Source organism: Pipistrellus kuhlii, unplaced genomic scaffold, assembly GCF_014108245.1.
Source record: "Pipistrellus kuhlii isolate mPipKuh1 unplaced genomic scaffold, mPipKuh1.p scaffold_m20_p_3, whole genome shotgun sequence".
Taxonomy (NCBI): domain Eukaryota; kingdom Metazoa; phylum Chordata; class Mammalia; order Chiroptera; family Vespertilionidae; genus Pipistrellus; species Pipistrellus kuhlii.
In genome coordinates this window covers 48,646,543-48,669,770 of record NW_023425529.1, presented here as the reverse complement: position 1 = coordinate 48,669,770, position 23,228 = coordinate 48,646,543, and the positions used below count along the sequence as shown (strand labels likewise).

The following is a 23,228-nucleotide window of genomic DNA, read 5'->3' as shown; positions in this document are numbered from 1 at the left end:
CTCAGCTTCTCCCAGCCCAGTGTCTGCCTTCAGGGAAGAAGCAGCTCCTGTATTCGCAGTAAAATTTAGGTCTGTGCTCTGCCGGTACAAACGGCTGCCTCTGTTTCTGCTTCTCCCCCCTCCCCCCCCCCTTCCTTTCACAGCCTCTGCCTTTCCTGCCTCACCACTGAGCTCACTGCCCCTTAAAGCCGAGGTCTCCCTCCTCCCCACTTCCCTCCACCTGCAGGCAGCTGGGGGTCCCAGGCAATCATGCTTCAGGAGACCGGTTCACTTCTCTTCTTGCCTGGAGGGTAATCTTGCTCTCGGAGCACAAGCCACGTGTTCTGAGCTGAGATAGGACCCAGGGTGAGGGGCTGTGTCCAGAGGGGGATTGGGGGGGTTGTGGTGATGGTGGTGGTATCTCTGGCCAATCTTCTGCCACCTCCAGCACCTCCCTCCATCCCTGACTTCTCAGAATCAGACGGAGGCGATCCCCTGTGACTGCGGGGGTGGTGGCCACAGCCTGGCCGCCCCCGCTCTCCCCTCATCTCCTGCTCCCAGGGCCCACATTGTCGCCACTTTTCCAATGAAGTGTCTGGTCATTTCAGAGGCAATTTCAGGAGAATGTGCAGCTGCTGCTCTTTACCCTGCTTTTCCTGTCCCCGGGGCTGAAGGCGCTGTCAGCTTCCTGGGCTGGGGGTGGAGGGCGTGGGAGGGACCAGGATCCCTGTCCTCCCTCTGTCCCCCCTCAATCAGATGGATGGACGGAGGGGCTCCTCTCCTTCTTTACTCTCCATCTCTTCCTCTCTTCTGTCTCTGCCTGTCTTCTTTTGTGGAGCCCAGGAGTGTGTTTTCCCCTTCGGAAGCCAATAGGGGCTCAGTTTCCCCGCTGTGTTAGAGGCTCCACTTGGCCCTGGTGCTGAGAGAACCTGGAGTTCTGCAGCCCTGAGCCCACCCACTCTGCCAGCCCAGCATTCTCAGTCTAATTGTTTCCGCCTCGGAGGGGCACTAACCATCCTGGAGTTCCCCAGGACTCCTTTCCAGCATCTCACAGCTCACACCAGCTCTCACTCAGCCTCCGGCTCCACCACTTCTTCCCAGGCTCGGAGGGCTCTGTGAGACCCTTGCTCTGTGGGTGGCCTCCCCCCCGCTGTCTCCTGGCTGCAGAGCTCCACTCTTCACTGGTATCTCCAGCCAGTGTCCCCTATGGACTCGGCCCCTCCTCCCTACTCAAAGCACCCCTCCAGGGGGGCAGCCAGGTTGTGCATGTGGTGGGCGTATGCAGGTCCTTGTGTACATAAGCACGTGCTGAGCTGGCCTTCACCTCTACCCCCTGGGAACAGCCAACTAAGCTGCCTCATCTCTGCTCAACTGCTCACACCTTTTCCTGGCCTCACCCTCAGCCCTGCCCAGCAGTGAAGGAGGGAACTGCAGAGGGAGGACCTGCGTGGGACCCTGCCCCCTAGGCCAGTAACAGCATCTGAGATGTGGCTCAAATAAAGAATGGTGGTCAACGGAAAAAGCACCTCGGTGCTCTGTAGCCGCAGCCCCACTTCACATGCCATTTGCGTGTGATTTGTGAGCAAAATGAAGCCTCCCGCCTGCCCTGAGCATCTGAGAAGAGGGAGGAAACCAAATGGAGTCACCATAGCCACGCTAACAGTTACTTAAATCAGAATGGGCTGAAGCAGGAGGAGTAGATTTTGTTTTATTTTAACTAGCCTGAGAACTTAAACATTTCAGTGATGCATCCATGCCTGGAGATAGAAAAAATTCCTACAGACAGCCCTCGGAAGAGCTTAGGGAAGAACGCTCCCATGTCCAGACCACCTTATCTAGACCACGGGACATCTGGAGGGTTATCGTCTTGGGCCAATCCAGAGGCTAAGAATGCAGAACTGGTTTTTCTCAAGAATGTGCTTCTTACTATAAGAACTCTCAACTATTTTCCTCAGGACACTCTGGGTGTTAAACTGGAAGTGTTTTGTTTTGTTCCTCTTCAATTAGCAATCTTAAGACCCTTGAATAAAACATTGTCTAATTCTAGCAAAGCCCCCGATACATTTTTGCTTGGCGGGCACCCCCAAAGATGTCCTCCTTCATCACCTCTTTCAAGTCCCTGCTAATCCCGGAGATCAAGGGGTGATCCGTTCTTCCTGCCATTCCCTTGCTGCCCCCACCCTTGGCTCCTGCCGAACTCCGGGAGACGCTACATCATCAAAGGACATTATTCATGGTGAACCTTTGCTGAAGCCCAGCTTCCCTGGTGCCAGGGCTTGGGGGCAGGGTTGGATGGGTGGGTGAGGGAGGGCAGCTGATGCAGAGCTGGGACCCACGAGGCTTTGACTTTCTAACTGCATTCCCAATTCTCTCCAGCCCGCCCTGCCTGGACCTCCTCCAGATTGATGGGAGGGAACGGGTGGGAGATGGCGAGGTCCAATTAGCGCAGCCCCTGGGCTTCTCAGAGACATGAGCCAGTCACCATTTACACGACAACAGCCTCCCTCTTCCCTCCCCCATCCCATCAAAGGCTCCCAAATGGTCCTGACCCTGTCAGGTGGGTAATGGTTAGCTTTGGAGGAGGCTCCATAAGCCTTCCACATAATAAAGGGGCTTTGACCCAGTTGCTGCCCTCACTCAGGGGTGAGCATGGGTGGGGCCCTGTGCAGCCAGAATGACTTTTTTTTTTTAATATGACCCAAGTCCCAGGGTGGGTGGGGTGCCGGGAGTGGGAGCTACACATTTTTGGACCCTAACTGCACTGCACAGTCCTCTATGGAGGATCCACATCGTGAATTGCAATGCAAGAAGCTGGGCTCAAGCTTTCTTTTTTGTTTAATAAAGAAAATTTTATCAAGCACCTATTATATGCCAAACATTAGGAAGCTAGGGATCCAAAGCAAACAGAACAGACAAAAGTCCTTGCCCTTATGATGCTGCCATTCTGGTGCAGGCTGGGGTAGATATTTAGCATGTTGGATGTAGTCAGTGCATGAAGAAAAGAAACGGGTGGGCGATATGGAGTATGAAATGGTAGAATTTCAAATAGGGTGATTGGGGAAGGTGTTGGTGAGCAGGAGGCTTTGTAGTAAATGCACAACAGAGCTATGGTTCTCCCCCCTGTGGGAAGCCATCCACTGTCGATACTATCATGAGAGTGCACCAACGAACACGGAAGGCTGATGGGCCTTGGACAATTAGCAGGGCTAATGCCATGCACTCTTGTTACGGTGACACAGCGGTGGCTCAAAACAGTTTCCTGATCTGATAACCTCAAAGCAAATGGACTTTACTGATGTTTACTGATCTTTATTGACCTTAGAGATGGTTTGTCTGTTACCTGTTTGCCATGCTTTACTGAGGGCAAGTTGTATATTTAAAAATTGAATAAAAAGTGGATAAGGCCGAAACCAGTTTGGCTCAATGGATAGAGCGTTGGCTTGGGGACTGAAGGGTCCCGGGTTCGATTCCGGTCAAGGGCATGTACCTTGGTTGCGGGCATATCCCCAGTAGGGGGTGTGCAAGAGGCAGCTGATCGATGTTTCTAACTCTCGATCTCTCTCCCTTCCTCTCTGTACAAAATCAATAAAATATATTAAAAAAAAAAAAAAAAGTGGATAAGGCCAGGTTTCAGTGTGCCTATCCAAGAGAAATGTCTCTATGAGAAGAAACAAGTCATATTTTCTGTCAGAAAGCAGTTCAGACAGTCACCATTTTGGCCTGTGTAACTTGGCAGCTGCCATATTGGCCCCATGGTTTGCAACTCTACTGGGGACCACCATCTTGGAACAGCGAAGGCCACCCACTTCCCTTAAATTAACCAATCATGAAAGACTGTGTGCCTGAGCTCCTTTCAAAAGTGAGGGACTGGTCACATGCATCAGGGATTATAAAGCTGAGCAGATCACCTGCTTGGTATGCGTGTGCTTCCAGACCAGGTGTGCACACCCTTCTATGTAGAAGTAAAGATATTTGCCTTGCTGCCTGTGTTTTTCAGGACCCCTGAATTTGGGGGCTCACCTTATTTCTAATAATTTTGGGGCTCGTCCGATACTGTTTATCATCACAGGGACATTGAACCCCTCTCCTGAGGAGGTGTGCCCCGTTGCCAAGTTGTGGTGACGTTGGTGAGGAGGGACAGCCATTACCCCTGGGCAGGCTAGGAGCTCGGGATCAAGAAGTCAGCCAGCAACGAAGGAAGGGCAATCAGGTAACCTCATGCATAACCCACGGTGGGAAATTGGATTGAGTACTATTTTGGTGATCGGGTATCTTCAGAGGTCAGGCATATGTGACTGGGATGTGTCTTGGACATAAAGCGAGTGTAGAGTTCTGATCTGTGGTTTTGTTCTCCTGCAAGGGAAACAGCCAGAGGGGGATGAAGCACATCTCAGGGAGTATGAGAAACCTCCAACATGGGGGTTGAGTACATAGTCACAAAGGACCTGCCAAGGATGGGAGACAAAAATTCTAGGCCTATGGAATTACATTCCCCTGAAATAGTTCATTGGGAGAATGATGAGATTCTGGGGAGGCAAGTTCAGGAACCAGGGACAGAAGACATTGCTCATGGTGTAAACTTTTAGTGTTGTGTGTTGCCTATATGAGAATGTTTGTTGATGTTTTATGTCTCCATGTTTTTTGTTTAATTTGCTTAAAGATGGAGCAAGTCCCACTTTGGGGAAGCCCAGTTATGTGTGGGGAGGCTGAACACATGACAGATTACAGGACATCCCAGCAGCTGCCAAGAATCCTCATTCTTGGAGATTCATCCTGCTTTCCCTGGCAGGGTGTTGGCCCGCCAGAAACTCTTAGTGAGATTTCTGTCTGTATGTCTGTGATGCAATTTTGGCTAACTTTTAGGGACTTTAATTTGCTCTTTCCTGATTTATGATTTTGCTGTGCTGGGTTAAAAATTTAAGATTCTAAGGTTAAAAGTGTAAAATTTGTGAATGTGCAACCCAGGGAAGTGAAAACATAGGCCAGCTAATTCTAAGCCTAACAAATCATTATCTTCCCCACCTGAGGCAAAGTGGAAGGGAAGGAAAAAAAAAAGAAGAAGAAGAAGAAGAAGAAGGACATTTTACTCTGAGCAAAAGTCCACAGGTTTCCAAGCGGCAGAAAGGGAGGCTAAACTTGCCGAACTTGGCAGGTTGGAGAAATTTGTAAAACCCCACTCAACATCATGTCCATTAAACATCCAGTTGGCAGCGTTGGTATTGACAGGGACAGGGACCAGAACAGGACCAGGAAGGGAAGCAGGTGTCCTGTGCCTGTTTGTGATGTCACAAACCTGTGCAGGCCAGCCGAGGCGGAACTGAGGCTGGCTATGAAGCAGCCACAACGTTGTGGCTCCTGTGCCCTTGAGGGTAGGGCAGCAAGGAGATGGGTGAGTGGTAGGCATGTCCTCCTAGTGTTTTCTCTTTGAATATCGTATTTGTGACGTTACTAAAATATAAAAAATTTAATAGCCAACTTGAAAAGAATTAATTCTGTGGTCAAAGACCAAATCTTTAATGTTACAACTGGTTTAAGTTTTTCTCTTTTTCTTTTTTTAAATATATTTTATTGATTTTGTTCAGAGAGGAAGGGAGAGAAACAGAGAGTTAGAAACATCGATGAAAGGGTCATCGATCAGCTGCCTCTTGCACACCCCCTACTGGGGATATGCCCGCAACCAAGGTACATGCCCTTGACCAGAATCGAACCTGGGACCCTTCAGTCCCCAAGCTGACACTCTATCCATTGAGCCAAACCGGTCTCGGCTAGTTTAAGTTTTAATAATCTTTAAATTGGGTATATTTGACAGCTTTTCCAAATGTAATATTTCGAGAATTTAACTGAGAGACGGATTTGTGACATCTCCAGGGCTCTGCGGTGACACAAAGATCTACTCTCTCCCTAAAAAGAAATATTTTTGAACTAAATTAGACCAATACAATGTACTTGAAATTACACAAGGAAGTAAGCTATACAGGCTGGATTGGGTAACAAGATTAATGCTTCCTTGATAAGGCACAATTCTTGCTCAGGGGCATATGACTCCCAGCCAGATTATCATGACCTTTCTTTGAACAGAAAGGGCAATCCTGGTTATTGGTCAAGAAAATCCTTTAGGTAGTAATTGGCTTTAAAATGTCAAAGTTGTTAACATATAATAAATATTTGTAACTAAAATGAAGAATTTGGATAAAGCCTTTTCAGTAATAATTACAAATATGTTAATAATGAAAGTCCAGTCATTTAAGAGGGAATGACTGTGCTCTCTGTTGGAGGAAGGAGCCAGCCTGTTAAAAAAAAATGCCTAAAAGAAAATAAGGGCAGACAGGAATGAGACTCTTTTATTTATTTATTTATTTATTTATTTATTTATTTATTTATTTTAATTGATTTTTTTTACAGAGAGGAAGGGAGAGAGATAAAGAGTTAGAAACATCGATGAGAGAGAGTCATCGATCAGCTGCCTCCTGCACACCCCCACTGGGGATGTGCCCGCAACCAGTGTACCTGCCCATGACTGGAATTGAACCTGGGACCCTTCAGTCCGCAGGCCGATGCTCTATCCATTAAGCCAAACCAGTTTCGGCAGGAATGAGACTCTTGTCCTGCCTTCCCTTCCCTATGTGACCAGGGAGATGGTTTGGAAGTCAGCTGTGGCTGCCTGGGAAAGGGAGCACCTGGCTGGCTCGGCTGCACTTTCAGCAGCTGTAAGATTTCCAAACTCAGGAGTCCCAGAGGGTCTCAGAACCTAAAAAAGGCCTTCAGCATTCAGCAAAGCAGAGAAGGATCTTCTGACTAAAGAAGGGTCCAGGACTAAAAGATCAAATGAGAAAGTACTCTGGGCCAGACCCTGAGGACCTGTTGGGCCAAGAAATATTAAAAATTAGATTTTGTCACCAATAGTCGTTCTGACATTTCAAGAAAACTACAAAGGTAGAGAACTGGAATGATAGACGTGTAGAAAAGCTGTTAAAAGAGGCTTAGAAGATCTATGTACATAAAAATAAGAAAGGCAAAAACAGAAAACTAACATAATTTTAAAACAAGTGGCCTAGGCAAAGGCTGACCCAGAAACAGAAGTCACAGCAGTAACCTTAACGTGTTATCTCTAAGGAAAAGTCTGGCAGTTTTAATCCAAGCAGCTAGAGGCCTGGGAACAGACTGCTCCCTCTTTCCCCTGCCTTTTCTCTAGCCTCATATGCCTAGACATAATTTCCCCAAAGTCTTAATTAACTTAAAGGCTTTGGAGCCCTGCTGGGTTAAATGATAAACATCTAAATATATATATATATTTAAAACTGAAACATTAATTGCTAGACACGTTTTAATTTGCCTGCTCTTAGTTTTCATCACAGAAGATCTCTTGTACTTTGTTGAAGGTATATTTTCTTGAAAGTAAAAGTTCATTTTAAAGTATGTTCATAAGTGTTAATCTAAGAAATGCTGGCTGTTTACTTTTTAGTAATTGAAAAATTAAGGTTTCTAAGAATGAAGAATTCTAATACATTTTAAAGCAACTGTACAAGTTGCTAATGGTATGACAGAAAACAAGAATATTAGAATAGAAATACTTAATGGAAGGACTGAGGCATGGTTATGCATTTTGAAGGAAAAAGAAGGTGGTTATTTCTGGAAGTTGTAAAAATGGTTTTGAAAGTTGTAAGAATGCCTGTGGAAGTTATAGGAATTTTGTAGAAAGAAATGTTAAAAAGAAAATTGATTAAATAAGAAAAGTATTTTGTTTATCTGTTTTTTTTGTTGTTGTTATTTTTATTTGTTTTACCTAGAATTGGCTGTAGGTAATTCCAATAGGCCCTAGAATGCCTCAAGATCTTTCTTCAATGGAAATTAGGGACCAATTTCTTAAGAACTAAATATTGGGTATCTCTTCTACTCTAATCTTTCTCAGGTTAGAAGGCCTTCTGACCCAAAGCCCTCTTGAGTTTCCAGTTCATCACCATAGACCAGAAGACAAAGTTTGTTCTAATCCAGATTTAGAAGGGAAGCAAGTTGGAACCCTCCTGTCTTGTTTACCACAGAGACTGCTGTTAAGACTGCAGAGCAAGGTTGGAACCATCACACATGTGTTAAGGGAGGACATACCACAACCTGAACTGCCATATCAGGACATGTCCCCTTGAAACTGATGTTAAAAACTGAGCTATGCCCTAACCGGTTTGGCTCAGTGGGTAGAGCGTTGGCCTGTGGACCTAAGGGTCCCAGTTTTGATTCCGGTCAAGGGCCTGTACTTTGGTTGTGGGCACATCCCCAGTATGTGTAGGAGGCAGCTGATTGACGTATCTCTCTCATCAATGTTTCTAACTCACTATCCCTCTCCCTTCCTCTCTGTAAAAAAAAATATATATATATATTTTTTTAAAGGTAAAAAACAAGCAAACAAACATAAGAACAACAACAAAAACTGTGAGCTGTCTTAATAACCATCATGTACTGGGCTCTATTTGCTTTAGGGATCTGACAAGTTTCAGGCTTACAAATGTGGGCTGGAGAAATGTGTATAATCTGGATGATGCTTACCAGGTTAAGTTATTGATTATAGATAACTTGAATGACTTGGATATTTTAGCCTTTAGGTAAAAAAGATTGGCTAGGACTAGATTTAGGAGTAGATATCACAGGACAAATCCCATAGACCACTGCCACCACCATGCAAATAGAAGTAGGATATAAGGGAACGAATGCCTGGGTGGAATGGATTAAATATTCTATAGGTATAGGTGCCCTCATAAAAGCTACTGTTATGCTTGTGCAGCAGGAAGGCTAGAGGCTCAAGTGGTCTCTTTTCTACTCAGATGGACCTCAGACAGGAACAGGATGGAATGGGTGCTTGCCCTGTGTCAGGAGGAAACCGCCTGGGGAAACGCTTCCTATGAGACTCTTGCCCTGTTGTTCCCACCAACAGAGGTGAAGAGCTAAGATCCCCACCCCCCCCCACCCCCCCCTCCTCTCCCCCTCAAAGACTTGGCCTGTCCTCCGACGTAAACTATACCTCCTGCCTCTCAAGGGGGGGAACAGTGCTTGGAGTTTATGAGAAATTTATTCGGATACGTAAATGCCCAAGTACCCTCAGAAGCCCATCATGCTGCACTGTCGATACCCCGTGCTGATGTCTGGTGGTGTCATGGGGGACCCTGACTTGCGGCCGTGCCCAGCAAATGAGTGGAACTTGTGCTCTGATATAATTGGCTATCCCTTTCACATTGGCATATCATAAACCTTTTTCAATGGACAGACAACTAGGAAGAGGAGAGGGAGTCTAGGGGGCTCCTTTGATCCCTATACACTCACAGATCCATCGGGGTTCCGGGAGGAGTGCCAGGTGACTTTAAGGCTAGGCATGAGATTGCTGCAGAGCTTGAGTCTGTGCTGTGCTGGCGGCCCACTGTAAGTAAGGATTTGGTTAGATTAATTATATTTACTATAACCAGACTCAGCTAAAGGAATAGCTGAACAACTAGATGCCACCAACAGGATGACCTGGGAGAACAGCTTGGCCCTGGATCTGATTCTGGCAGAAAAAAAAGGAATTTGTGTAATGTTGGGGTCAGTGTGTACATTCATCCCTGACAACACAGCAGATAGACCATCCTGAGCCACTAAGGCCCTGGCAGCTTTAGCTGATGACGGAGCTGGAACCTGGTCCTTTCTTCGATTCACTAGAGCAGTGGTTTGGAAAGGGGAAGGGAGCGGTGGTGTCCACATTCACCCCTTTAATTATTATAAATTACAGTGATAAGATGTTATATAATCTCATATATGCAGGAGGGGGTCTTATCCAATGGTTAATTGAAACCACATTGACCAAACAGCAAGTTAGTCTTCTCCTAGACTAGGGGTGTCGAACTCAATCAGAGAAGGGGCCAAAATCTAAAATCCACCCTAAATCGCGGGCCGAATGGTTTACTGAACAGTCATAAACTGTCATTGTGATGGAAACGCAGCGGAGTGCAGTGATGACAGCGCGGTGCGGGCCACATTGCAAGGCCTGGCGGGACGGATTTGGCCCGCGGGCCTTGTGTTTGACACATGTGTCCTAGACACTGTAGAGCAGGGGTCGGCAAACTCATTAGTCAACAAAGCCAAAATATCAACAGTACGATTGAAATTTCTTTTGAGAACCAAAATATTTTAACCTTAAACTCTATAAGTAGGTACGTTGTTATTAACTTAATTAAACGGGCCTTTGCTAAAAACTCAAGGGGCCAAAGAGCCGCATGTGGTTCGCCAGCCGCAGTTTGCCGACCTCTGCTGTAGAGCATGAAAGTCAATGAGTGTCAGCCGAGTTTGAAGAAAAAAGAGGTTAGGTAAAGGAAAGGGGGGAATTGAGAAGAAACAAGTAATCTTTTCTGTCAAAAAGCAGGTCAGACAGCCGCCATTTTGGCTGCATGGTCTGCAGCTCCCCTGGGGACTGCCATCTTGAAACAGAAAAGGCCAGCCCCTCCCCTTGGATTAGCCAATCACGAAAGACTGTGCACCTGAGCTCCAATCAAGAGTGAGAGACAGGTCACATGTGTCAGGATTATAAATCTGAGCAGACCGCTTGCTCAGAGTGCGTGTGCTTCCAGACCATGTGTGCACACCCTTCTACGTAGAAGTAGAGATGTTTGCCTTGCTGCCTGGCTCCCAAGTATGTGTTGTGTTCTATCAGGACCCCTGAATTTGGGGGCTCACCTTCTTTCTTTAAAAAAAAATTTTTTTTTATTGATTTTTTACAGAGAGGAAGGGAGAGGGAAAGAGAGTTATTGTAGAAACATCGATCAGCTGCCTCCTGCACACCAAGGTACATGCCCTTGACCGGAATCAAACCACACCTTTCAGTCCTCAGGCCAACACTCTATCTACTGAGCCAAACCAGTTACAGAATTTCTAACACAAGAGAGAAGTCTCCACCTGGCCCCTAAATTCATATGCCTTCTAAATTCATATTTCTTGTCTGGTGTTTTCATTTGTGTGTCCTCCCCTCCTTCAGATCCTGAACCTCCGCCGTAAAAAGGTTGTGACACTCCCCAACCTCAAGATGTGGAAGAGTCCAAGGTCCCAAACCCCCAAGTCTCCTTGGAGAGGCGGGCCACCACTTCCTCTGAGAGAGTTAGCCATTCCCTGGCTGGTCAAAGCCCAGACCAGGGGAGGCTTAAGAGCGACAAAACCCGAACCCGAGGCTTTTCTCCAGGAGTTGTAGGTCCTGGAGCATGTGAACGTTTGGAGCCTCAATTTCCTCATCTGAGAAATGGGACCATTTCCTACTCACATGGTGGTGGCAATGAAAATCAAATGAATGGTTCTGTGCCAACCTTGCCAACATGTAAATCCTGCTCCCATTGTAGATGATGGGAGCAACGAGTGGCTTCCACTGGGCCGCTCCCCAATCTCCATCAGCAGCACCTTTTCTCTCCGGGTCTCTGGGCATCCTGGCCATGACTCTGGCTCCACCTTGGGTGTGAGATAAACAGCAGGAGCCTCCTCAACAGTGTGGGCCACGAACAGGAGCTTGAGAGGTCAGGGGAGAAGGGGCCTGAGCCTCAGGGACACAGATGAGAAGGGGGGACATGTAACTGCGAGGAGAAAAGAAGCAATCAAGAGACCGAGGCTGGCCTCGCTGTGGTGGTATGCTTCCTTTCTGAGAGTAGGAGGACCGGAAGTTAGAGCTCTAGAAGGATGCAACCAAGGCAGGCTGACTCGAGTCAGGAAAGAGTGGGGTCGGCGCCTGAGGGGAGAGGCACCAGTCCTGGAGAGGCGTTGATGGAGCCAGACACCTACAGGTCTCTGCATTCAATGGCAGGAGAAGCACTGACCCTCCTTTGATCTGAGGACTAAGGTGCTAGGCTCCCTCCAGCTGAGGAGAGAACACTGGATGTGAGGGCTAGAGGGGATGCGGGATCACCTCCTGTCCTCGGGGGCCTGTCCCTGGCTGTCCTGGCTGTCTTGGGGGTGGGAGCACCCCCTGGAATTGTTCTGCCCGAAGGGTTAAAAGGCAAGGAGCTGGGGGCGTGAACAGGAGGAGCAGGAGGCCCAGGGACCACGCCTATTGAGTTGGACCAGGCATGCAAACCACACACCAATGATCCCTTAGCGTGCCCCGCTGAGGGGCTATTGCAAGTGGCCTGCTGGATAACCCCAGCGCACTGAAGAGTTAGGTGTGTGTGTGTGTGTGTGTGTGTGTGTGTGTGTGTGGCTGCAGCCTAGGCCCTCCTTCCCACCAGCCTCTCCCCTCCCCTCCAGCCATCCTGGGATTGGTGGTTCTCGGCCCCTCCCCCGGCTCCCCCAGACCCTCCCAGAGCCTTTATCAGGGAGCTGATCCTGCCACATTCCCAGATCCCCTCTACTCCCGCTTCTCTCTTCACAGCGGCGGCGGCAGCAGCTTTGTGGAGATCAGGGCAGTAATCCGGCCAGCTCCCTGATTCTGCTAGACCCTCCCGCGGTAGGCACCACGCGGCTCCACAGGTAGGCAGAGCGGGAAAAGGTGGGAAGGACTGAGGCTGGCACTGAAGGACAGTCGGGAGAAGTAGAGGAAGTGGCCGCCTTTGATCCGCCTTTGATCCGGGAGCCGGGCGCTGGGCAGTGAGAAGGAGGCAGGAAGAAAGGGGTTGGGAGCTAGTGATGTTCGCAGCCTGTGGCTGTGGACTGGTGGTTCTGTACGAGAAAGTTTTGCCTCAGTCTAGGGGTTGCCTCGTGCTGGGAAAGAGAGTCCAGGGCCCCTCCTGCAGCTGAGGCAGGAAACAGACCCCACACGTCCTATAAACCCATCCTCTCCCTTCGGAGCCTCGAGTCCCGGCACTGTTGCACTTTGCTCCTTGCTGCCAGGAGCACATCCTGGGGAGATGTGTCTGATGGGGGAGCAGGGAAACCAGCCCAGGGACGTCTCCCTGCTCAGAGGTACCCTCTCCAGACGAGGGCTGGGGCAGGAGCGTCGGGGGCTGGGAGGCAGGGTCTGGCTAGGCTGCTGGTGGGGAACGTTTCCTGTGTTCTCCCTCGTCTTACGTCCTCCTCCCGCCTCCCCTGCCTGTCTCTTTGCACTCTTAGCACCATGCGGAGCGCCCTGCTGCTGGCAGCCGTCCTGGCCCTCAGCCTGGCTCTCGGGGCCGTCGGTGAGGAGTCACAGGAGCAGGTGGTACCCAATAGGGACCACAAAGAGGTAAGGCATACCCCCGGCTGGGCCTGCCTTGGCAGAGTGCTGGGCAACATCATGGGAGCAACAGCTTTGCTGGTTCCAAAAGCTGTAGGGGAAGGGGTGGTGGGGAGGTGCGGCCGGTGGGTTGGGAGTTACCGGGATGGGGGGTGAGGGAGAGTGTGTGTGTGTGTTTCTTCCCTGCTTATCTGCTCAGCCCATGTGCTCACTGTCTTGGGCATGTCTGAAAGGATGTCTGTCCCTCTGCACAGGTTTGACACCTTGCATATAAAAAGTGCCCTACTCGTCTGATTGACTGCTGGCTTGGTGATTAGATGGTACTTCCAGGGGTAGGCAAGGGTGGGGGTGGGGGCAGGTTGGTCTAAGGTTCCCTATGGTCCAGCTCAAGTTCAGGGTCTGTTCCTTTGAGGTGTGTGTGTGTGTGTGTGTGTGTGTGTGTGTGTGGTGGTGTCGGTGGGCGGCGGGCGGCGGGCGGGGGGGTGAGAGGTGGGGATGCTGAGGGGATTCTATGTACTCCCTGGAGGTTATGAAACACAGTCAGAATTTCTCCCGCACATGGTCATTTGTGTGCTGTTTTACTGATCAATTACATGTATTATTTTGTTTTCAAAATTTGAATAAACTCTCTCGTTCACCCCGTAACTTCAGGTGGTCCTAAGATCCCAGCCCTTCCCTCTTCCTCTCCTCGCCCTCCTCCGGTCTCTGCTTCGTCAGGATAGAAAAATAATAACAAAAAACAAACACAATAAGGGCTAGGCCCCAGTTTCCAAAGCTCCTCCAAGAAAAGGAATAGAACTTGTCAGGCCACGGGGAGAAAGTCGTTTTAAGGTTTTGGGACGATAGCGATTACATTGGTACAAAAAAAAAGCTTTTACGATGATTAGAGGTGGAACTTATTACAAATTCAGTGTGTGAAGTCTAACTGCGTTTCCAGCTCATGTCTGTTTAGCATCTCACTGCAGGCAGCGGGCAGAGTGTGGGGACAGTCGGGGGAAGGGGCTGCCAGGGAACTGGGCGCTGGGCGGGGAGGGGCCAACCTTCCTCCAGCTCTGAGCGGGTCAGGGCACCGCAGGCTGGCAGCCTCCCAGTGGCAGTAGTTGTACCGCATTCAAAAGACCAGAACCGGTTCAGCCTGGCGGCTTGACTCAGTGGCTGAGCGTCAGCCTATGAACCAGGAGGTCACGGTTGGATTCCTGGTCAGGGCACGTGCTCAGGTTGGGGGCTTGTTCCCCAGTGGGGGGTGTGCAGGCGGTGGCCCATCAATGATTCTCTCTCATCATTGATGTTTCTCTCTCCCTCTCTCTTCCTCTCTGAAATCAATTTAAAAACATTTTTAATTAAAAATTTATTTTTAATTAAAAAAAAAAAAAAGAACCAGATTGTAAAAACACATAGGGATTACCAAACATGGGCTGGACACCGTGTCCAGAGCCCAGAGTCCCAGCTCGAGGTGGGCAGGATATCTGGGCCTATTCTTCTGAGGCGAACTTGCTTCTGAGTCCCTGCCCCTCCTCGTCAGCGAGCGAGAGAGATTGCTACCCCATCCCTTCTCCTGCAGGTCTGAGAACCAGGGAGACTGGGGAGGGAAGGGGGAGGAAGTACGAGTGCCTCGGAGGCTGGGCTGGTGTGAGTGGCCGCATCCTGTCACTGTGCCTCCGTGTGGGGTCTGCAGCCCAGGGACCCTCGGACTCTGGAGAGAGAGGCGCCTGTGAGATTCAAAGTGAGACCCTCCAAGCATGGTCACTGTCATTGTCTCTGCAGCTAAGTAGCCTGGGGTGTGGGGCGTGCCCACCGACCACCTGCTGCGCCCAAGTTACTGAAAATAAATCACCAGGACAATTAAGAACGCCTGCTTGGACTCTGGGGTTCCCTGCAGGAGGGGGAGAAGCGGTGCCTTCCTGGAGCTCCGAGGCCAGGGCGGTCAGGGGCGAGGGGAAGAGAACCTGAGGCAGAAACCCACGGGGAAGAAAAGAGATCAAGAGGCAGTGGGAGGGAGCCACGGGGAGAGAGCCTTCCACAGCCTAAACCGGTTTGGCTCAGTGGATAGAGCGTCGGCCTGCGGGCTGAAGAGTCCCAGGTTCCATTCCGGTCAAGGGCATGTACCTTGGTTGCGGGCACATGCCCTGTGGGGGGTGTGCAGGAGGCGGCTGGTCCATGTTTCTCTCTCATCAATGTTTCTAACTCTCTCCCTTCCTCTCTGTAAAAAATCAATAATAATAATAATAATAATAATAATAAAAGAGCCACCCGCAGACATCGCACAGAGCGGGGGACTGCAGGGTTGCAGAGGTGTCCCCCTTCCCACCCGGCCCGCCCCAGGGGGAGTGCCATCTGTGGCTCCGTCACGGGGCACAATCAGAGGACACCTGCTCTGTCGGAAGGGCCTTTCCTGTGAGTGGGGGGAGTCCTAGAGGGCAGTCCCATACTTGCTCCCCCAGGGGGGTAACCCCATCTTTGGCCCTTCGCACTGAGGGGTGGGAGCAGCTGGGCAGGGCCCCAGGAAGAGGCTCACGGGGCCCTGGGGCATGGGGACAGCTGGCCACTGTCTCCGTTTTGCTCAGGTCTGCTCACCGTGAGCGGGGAAAGCCACCCCCCAGGAAGGCCTTTCGTCTCGGGCAAACGGGATGGGCCCGGCTACAGGGATGCCCGGTGCGTCCCCTTTTCCAGGGCTTCTGAGCTTCTTGCTGTGCGTATGAGCCCCCGGAGCCTGGTTAACGTGCAGGCCGGCGAGGGCGGAGGTGGGCATCTCTGACGCGTCCCCGCTGGTCCCCGGGCCCACAGACCGAAGCCTGAGAGAGCCTGCTTCTCTTCCCTCCCCGCCGGAGGAAATCCTGAGAGAAACAAGCTGTCGGGGTCAGCTGTGATGGACTCCAGAGAAATCTCTGTCTTGTGGGAAGAGAGTGAGGGGCCTGGGTGTGAGCCCCCTGCCTCAGCCCTCCGTTTCTCTCCGCCAGAAGAAGGTCCCGAACATCGAGGAGCTGCTCAAGGTGCTCACTAACCACAACTCCGTCTCCGTGGTGGATGAACTGCTCAAGGCTCTGAGCCAGGCGAGCAAGAGTACGCAGCAGCCTAGGGAGAGGGATGTGGGGGACGGGGTGGGTTTGGGGGGCAGGATTCCGGGGACTAGGTCGGCCTGGGAGACCCCTTCGGGACGGCTCAGTGAATAATGGAGAGTTGTGATCTGAAGCTCCCTCATCACCCCTTTCCAGACCCCACACACTTGTTCTTGTTTCCACAGATCCTAAGAAACGGTCCTTTCTCCAGAAACGTGAGTAGCCTCTCCCCCCCCCCCCCCCCCCCCCCCCCGGCCCTCTGCCAGCCACTTGCCCGGAGCTCGGAGGGCGTGGGGCCCGGCCGGGCGGCCACAGGACGTGCTGCCTTTCCCGCAGGCGACATGCACGACTTCTTCGTGGGGCTCATGGGCAAGAGGAACGGCCAGCCAGGTGCGTGCGCGGGGCGGAGGGGCCGGGCCGGGCCGGAGACTCGGGAGCCCGGAGCCGCGTGTCTGTCCTCAGAGGGACCGACAGGCTTCTCTGAGCCTCAGGGGTTCCAGGCCCTGTCTACCCGGTCAGCCTGGATCCAGCGCAGGGCTCCCAGGAGCCGCCCTGGGACTCCAACACGCCGGCCCTGCTGCAGCCTTGGGGGGCGGGGGGTGGGGGGTGGGTTAGGGAGGCTCTGGCCCCCCCTCACCCCCGTCTCCCACACCGAGCTTCCTTCCAGCTCTGCCTTCCAGGGCTGCCCTGTCGCCAGCCCTTCGCTGTGATTCAGGGTGAAGGTCACACCCAGAAAAATCCCTCTAAGGACACTGTTTTCCTCACCCAGGCCCGCCTGCTGAGGGGACCCCCGAGGGCGCCCCGCGCTCCGGCAGCCTCCCGTACCCCGCCAACGCCAACGTGGAATGAGGTGAGGGCGGTGGGCGGGAGGGCCGGACTGTGGGCAGGCAGCTGCCGAGAAGCATTGCCTCTGGTGCCGCAGGCATTGGTGCGCATAAAACACACTGCCCAGCCCTGTGCACTGCCAAACACACCGACGCTGAGAGGCACCTGCTTGTCCGAGACACCACACACACACACAGACACACACCACACACAGACACACACACACACACACACACACACACACACACACACACACACACACCACACACAGACACACACACACGCAGACACACACACACCACACACACACAGACACACACAGACACACACACACATACACTCACACACACATACACACAACACACACACACAGAGACACACACACACCACACACACACACACCACATACCACACACACCACACACACACCACACACACACATACACACACCACACACACACAGACACACACACACACCACACACCACACACCACACACACCACACACACACACACACCACACATACATACACAAACACACACACCACACACACACACAGACACACACAGACACACACACACACACACACACACACACACACATACACACAACACACACACACAGAGACACACACACACACCACATACCACACACACCACACACACACCACACACACACATACACACAACACACACACAGACACACACACCACACACCACATACCACACACACCACACACACACACACACCACACATACATACACAGACACACACACCACACACACACCACACACAGACACACACACCACACACACACACACACACATACACACACACACCCCACACACAGACACACAGACCACACACACACACACCCCCCCCCCCAGATATCACACACACCACACACTCACACACATACAGACCACACACACACCACACACACCACACACACACACACACACACACACACACACACACACGGCCTCTCTTTCATCTCATCTCGGTCCCCTGCTGCTTTTCGATGGACAGCCTCTGCTGTTTAAACTCCGTTCTCTCCTGATCGGTGCCAAAGGGAGAGATCGCCATCGGTAATCACAGGTGCCACCTCCCGGCCACAGGGAAGGGGTGTGCCCCCAGGCAGCTGAGCCGGGTGCTCCGCCTCTCCATCTCCATCTCCATCTCCATCTCCATCTCCATCGCAGGGCCGTGTGCGGTGCTGCCAAGAGGGAGGGGAAGGAACGCCAGGAACTCGGGAAGGCTCAGGGGGAAGGGGGCGGGGCTGGGAGCCGCACCTCAGCCGCCCTGGGTCCTTCGCGGAGACGGGCGTGGGCTGAGTCTGAATGGGGTCCAGCCCTCACTATGCCCCCTGAGCCTCACCTCCCCGCCTCAGGCGGGTGAGCACAGGGCGTGGCGGAGCTGGGCTGCGAGGACCTTAAGCCCTGGGTTCAGAACGCGCCGGGACAGCCTCCGTGCGGGTCTTGCTGTGACCGTGGGGTCCGCCCGGAGCGGTCTGCGCTGCACCAGGCCTGAGTGGGCTGAGATCTCTCACTGGCCATGCAGGTGTGATCCCCCGGGAAGTGTCCAGTCAAAACACAGCCTTCCGCCTGGACACCCCCTCCCACGCACGGCAATAGCGGCTCAACTGCTGCGTTGGCTCCAAAGACAGAGGCGGGGGCAGGCGGGGAAGCCGGGGGAACGAGAGGGACTCGGAAGCCTCTCCTTTGCCCCCCCCTTATCACAGGGGGGCCCTGCCTGCCTTCCTATCACCCACACTCTTTGGTCTCGAGGGAGACACCAGGCCCAGGAGCTGGCTGTGGCTCACGCTGCCTGTGCAAGACTCCCTGGGCCCAGAGACGGGGTCCAGCCCCCCCGTGCAGTGTGGGGTGAGAGGGCGCAAAGAGCCATAATAATCGTAACTCACTGATTACATGGTACTTGCCGTATCATTTTGCTCTCATTAGATGGTTATTTCAATCCTGCCGACCGCCAGATAATTACACGGGCAACTATATCTGGATGGCACCCTCTCCCCCGGCGTTGTGCATCAGCCATAAAGATAATTACAGTGCAATTTTTGCCATAGTATTTTATACAAATAGCAGAAACAAGTGCATTGTGGAAATCTACTTTCACTGCTTGCTGGTGAGGCCAGGCTCTTTCAGAGGGACCAGGCCCATAATTGCAGCCTTCATAATCTCTCCGCTGCCGAGCATTCTCTACCTGCGCGGTGCCAGGAGGAACAGGACACAAGGTCCCTGGTGGCTGGCATTTAAAGGGATTAGGTGAAATGAATCAGCAAAGATCACTGTACCATCTGATTTCATTCATGTGAAACTGCGGAAAGAGGAAGTGGTCTCTGGGCCTGTCCCTGCCAGGAAGCGGGAGGGAGGGGTTCTGGAGAGAGGAGGACGGACTGGGTGAGGCCGGAGGAGCGTCAGCACCAGGGCTGCCTGTATGCCTGGCTCATGAGGATGCTAGGATAATATAAACTTCATTTCAGCCAAAACCGGTTTGGCTCAGTGGATAGAGCATCTGCCTGTGGACTGAAGGGTGCTGGGTTCGATTCCGGTCAAGGGCACATACCTTGGTTGCGGGCACATCCCCAGTAGGGGGTGTGCAGGCAGCTGATGGATGATTCTCTCTCATCGATGTTTCTAACTATCCCTCTCTCTTTCTCTCTATTAAAAAAAATCAATAAAATATAAAATAAAAAAATAAACTTCATTTCTGTCGCTACATTTAAAAAATATATTTTTTTAAATTGATTTCAGAGAGGAAGGGAGAGATAGAAACATCCATGATGAGGAGACTTGTTGGTCAGCTGCCTCCTAACCTTTACCGGAATGGAACTCAGTACCCTTCAGTCCATAGGCCGACGCTCTCTCCACTGAGCCAAACTGGGGCTGTCACTGCATCTTTTATGTGAGCCTCCATAGACCACGAGCACAGGTGTTTATAAGGAGCATCAGCATGACACGGCTGGAAAAGGGCAAGCACCTGCAGCTCGGAGAGTTAGTCTCTAGTTCAAAGGCTGGGGACAGCTGTGCTATGACTTCTGTTCTCTCTCCTTCCCCCTCACAGATGCCCCTCCCGTCTCCTCTGCTCCCCCAGCTGGCGGTTGGTGGGAGTGTTACCAGACAGAAGATGTGATTTCACTTTTTTGGTCCTCGGCACTCTGTTTCCATTCTCCTGGCTGCATCGTGAACAACCCCCGTCACCCCCTCCTAATCCCCAAGTGCATGCTCTCCAACTTCCCTTCTCTCCCCAGCCTGCACCCTTGTGCGGAGCCTCCTTCCCCGTCCCTCTACCCAACGCTGCTGTGGACAGTGCACTGTGACCCCCCACTTCCAGCTGGCATTGACATATATTCCCCTGGCCGCCTCCACAATAAAGGATTTTTACATATGGCCGAGAGTGATGTATTTGTTTGGTTGGTGGATTGGTGTGTGTGTTTTTTCCTCTTCCTTATCTCTTCCAACCACGTCATACATACATAAGTACATATGATATGCACACACACACGGATATATCATATCTAACTAGAGTTATCTTTATTTTGTACACAGCAATTTTCCCAACAGTGCCTTACTCAGTGTTTCATACAATTAGTACCAGAAGATTATTTAGTGATTGAAAGCATAGATAAATGAATTTGGAAGACGGTTTCCTGCACTCAATGAATTTCACAAACGAGCTTCAGGTCAATAAACATATTCTGAAGTGCTTCATCTGAATTTCTAGGATGGGCCCAGGAGACATTGTTCTCTGAATCTGACTCTCCTTAGAGGAGGGAGCGGGGATCAAGGCCGTGCAAAGACCCAGCCACCGAGGAGGAGGCATCTAGCGCTGTGTCATCGTTCGGCCCCAAACGTCAAGCATGGGCTCTGCACTGGGGCTGGGGGTGAGATGTGACCCAGACACAGAGTTTACAATGATAACTGGCCACTTTAGTTGTCATAAAGGGAAAAACTATTTAAAAAATATATTTTATTGAGTTTTTACAGAGAGGAAGAGAGAGGGATAGAGAGAAACATCGATGAAAGAGAATCATCCATCAGCTGCCTCTTGCACACCCCCTACTGGGGTTGCGCCTGCAACCGGGGTACATGCCCCTGACCGGAATCAAACTTGGGACCTTTCAGTCCACAGGCCAATGCTCTATCCACTGAGCCAAACCGGTTTCGGCAAGGGAAACACTTATTTCAGACTCCTCTATAATGCTGCGGTTACCAGCCTGTAACCAGCTGAGAGGTCCATGTGTGAGGCATTTCAATGAGGTGTATGTGGGTGTCTTTTATTAATCTGCTGTTCTAGCTATCAGCCCACGGTCCCAAGGGGCTCCTGTGCCCCAATGGAACAGCCTAGGAGGTCCCCAGGCTCCCTAGTTTAGCCTGGAGCAGGGGCCTTGGCCAAGCCCCTGAACTGCCCTGATATAGGTCCACAGTCAGCTCTCCCAAAGGAGCACAGGGAGAGGGCCACGGAGCCAGAGGCCACTCCCTGCGGCCGCTTCTTCCCAGGAAAAGCTCTCCCCTTCCAGAGCCTGGCCGGGCACCTTTGGACCCGTAGCTGCACTGGAGGGCTGGGCAGGAGGAAGAGCTCACCTCAGTGTCTTTGGCATCAGGTTTATTGCTAGAGGTCAAAGAGTGTCCCCACCCCAGATCCTCAAGCCTTCCTTCGGTGAGTCATCTTGTTGGCTTTTCAGAATCTCCTATCCAGAGGGTTTAATTGTGTGCAGCCTGGGGACTTTATGTGGGTCACGAAAGCTTAGGAGCTGGTTCTCACACTTGAGTGTCGTGTGCTGAGCAAAAATGTAGAAAGGCTGCTCTCTGGTGGCAGTACTGAGGATTCCAGGACAAACAGACATTTTATTTAATTAATTAACATATTTAGAAAATATTTTTATTGATTTTGAAGAAGAAGAAGAAGAAGAAGAAGAAGAAGAAGAAGAAGAAGAGGAAGAAGAGAGAAACATCAATGATGACAGAACCATTGATCAGCCACCTCTTGCACGACCCACCCTGGGGATCGAGCTCACAAGCCAGGCATGTGCCCTGACTGGGAATCGAACCATGACTTTCTGGTTCATAAATCACTGAGCCAGACTGGCTGAGCTGGAGACAGATTTTAAGTCAGATTCCAGTTTTGTGCTTGGAGAATTCGTGAGGTAATCCTGGCCCTCATTTTCCTGAGGTAAAGAGGTTGAGGCCCCCCAAATACCTGGTCAACAAGACCTTGATGGAATTTTCAGCCCTTCTCCGTGTACTGTAGCTTTGCGCATGTGCGGTTGTGACTGCACGGTGACTTACTTTGAAAGGACTTCAGTCCTAAAGGTTCTGAGCCCAATTCCAGCCCGTGTGTAGGAGGTTTTCCCACACCAGCAAGCCGTGCTCTGACACTAGCTACCGAGGGATGATATCCGATTCCATGAGGGCTTATTCTGACAAGACTGCCCCCCAACTTCAGATGACAATCCAGGCCCAGGTCAGCTGCAGAATGGAGTTTCCCAGGACCTATGCCCTGGGTTCCATTAATTTGCTAGAGCAGAACTCGGGAAACCCATGTGCTCACTAGGTGACCAGTTTGTTATAAAAGGAAATAACTCGGGAATAGCCAGTGGGAGGGGTGCATAGAGCAAGGCACGGGGAGAGTGGCACAGAGCTTCTCTGTTCTCTCTGCACTCTCCTCTCCCGAACCCCTCAGCGTCCGCCAACCCAGGAGCTCTCTGAACTGCCGTTTGTTTTTTACGGAGACTTGATGACAAAGTTTCAACATAGGAAACATCCAAACCTCTAAGAATTTTTATGAGTTTATTTGAGCCAAACTGACAATTTCTGGGAAGCAAAATATCAACGGTGGAGAAAATGCTCCGAGGACGACAATTTTACACTTTATTTGATTCATTACAATCAAAGGAGGAGGCCTAAGGAGGGTTATGTGAAATCTGCTGACAATAGATTAGGGAGGCGAGAGAAAGCAAAGCGGGGGAAATCTCTGACATTGGATACAAACCAAAATGAAGAGACAAATACTTCTTTTACAGTAGAGGGCACAGGATAGTTAAAAAGTAACTTTTACAGCACATAGAGATTGTATGCAGGAGAACAAAGTAACAGTGAGGGTTTCTGTGTTCTGGTGGAGATTTCACCCTGAGGGGACTGGAAAAGGGGATTAGTCTGACATTCCAAAGGTTTGTTATCATAGATGCAAAAAGGGCATAGATTCAG

At 51.0% G+C, this 23,228-nt stretch overlaps 1 protein-coding gene across 1 annotated transcript; it reads left to right on the top strand.

Moving 5' to 3' along the window:
• Positions 1-12,265: 12,265 nt before the first annotated feature.
• On the top strand, positions 12,266-20,371 carry TAC3 (tachykinin precursor 3). The gene is made up of 7 exons (XM_045587430.1): positions 12,266-12,441; positions 13,021-13,132; positions 16,081-16,183; positions 16,365-16,394; positions 16,516-16,569; positions 16,949-17,029; positions 20,086-20,371. The coding sequence occupies exons 2-6, from the start codon at positions 13,025-13,027 to the stop codon at positions 17,026-17,028; spliced, it is 375 nt and encodes a 124-aa protein (XP_045443386.1). The 5' UTR covers positions 12,266-12,441; positions 13,021-13,024; the 3' UTR covers position 17,029; positions 20,086-20,371.
• The last annotated feature ends 2,857 nt before the right edge of the window (positions 20,372-23,228 follow it).

Bases quoted from the DNA above. Each gene is read 5' to 3' on its own strand.
- TAC3 (XM_045587430.1), top strand. From the start codon at position 13,025: ATGCGGAGCGCCCTGCTGCTGGCAGCCGTCCTGGCCCTCAGCCTGGCT. The intron at 16,395-16,515 runs GTGAGTAGCCTC...CCTTTCCCGCAG, and splicing joins ACGGTCCTTTCTCCAGAAAC to GCGACATGCACGACTTCTTC. The intron at 16,570-16,948 runs GTGCGTGCGCGG...TTCCTCACCCAG, and splicing joins CAAGAGGAACGGCCAGCCAG to GCCCGCCTGCTGAGGGGACC.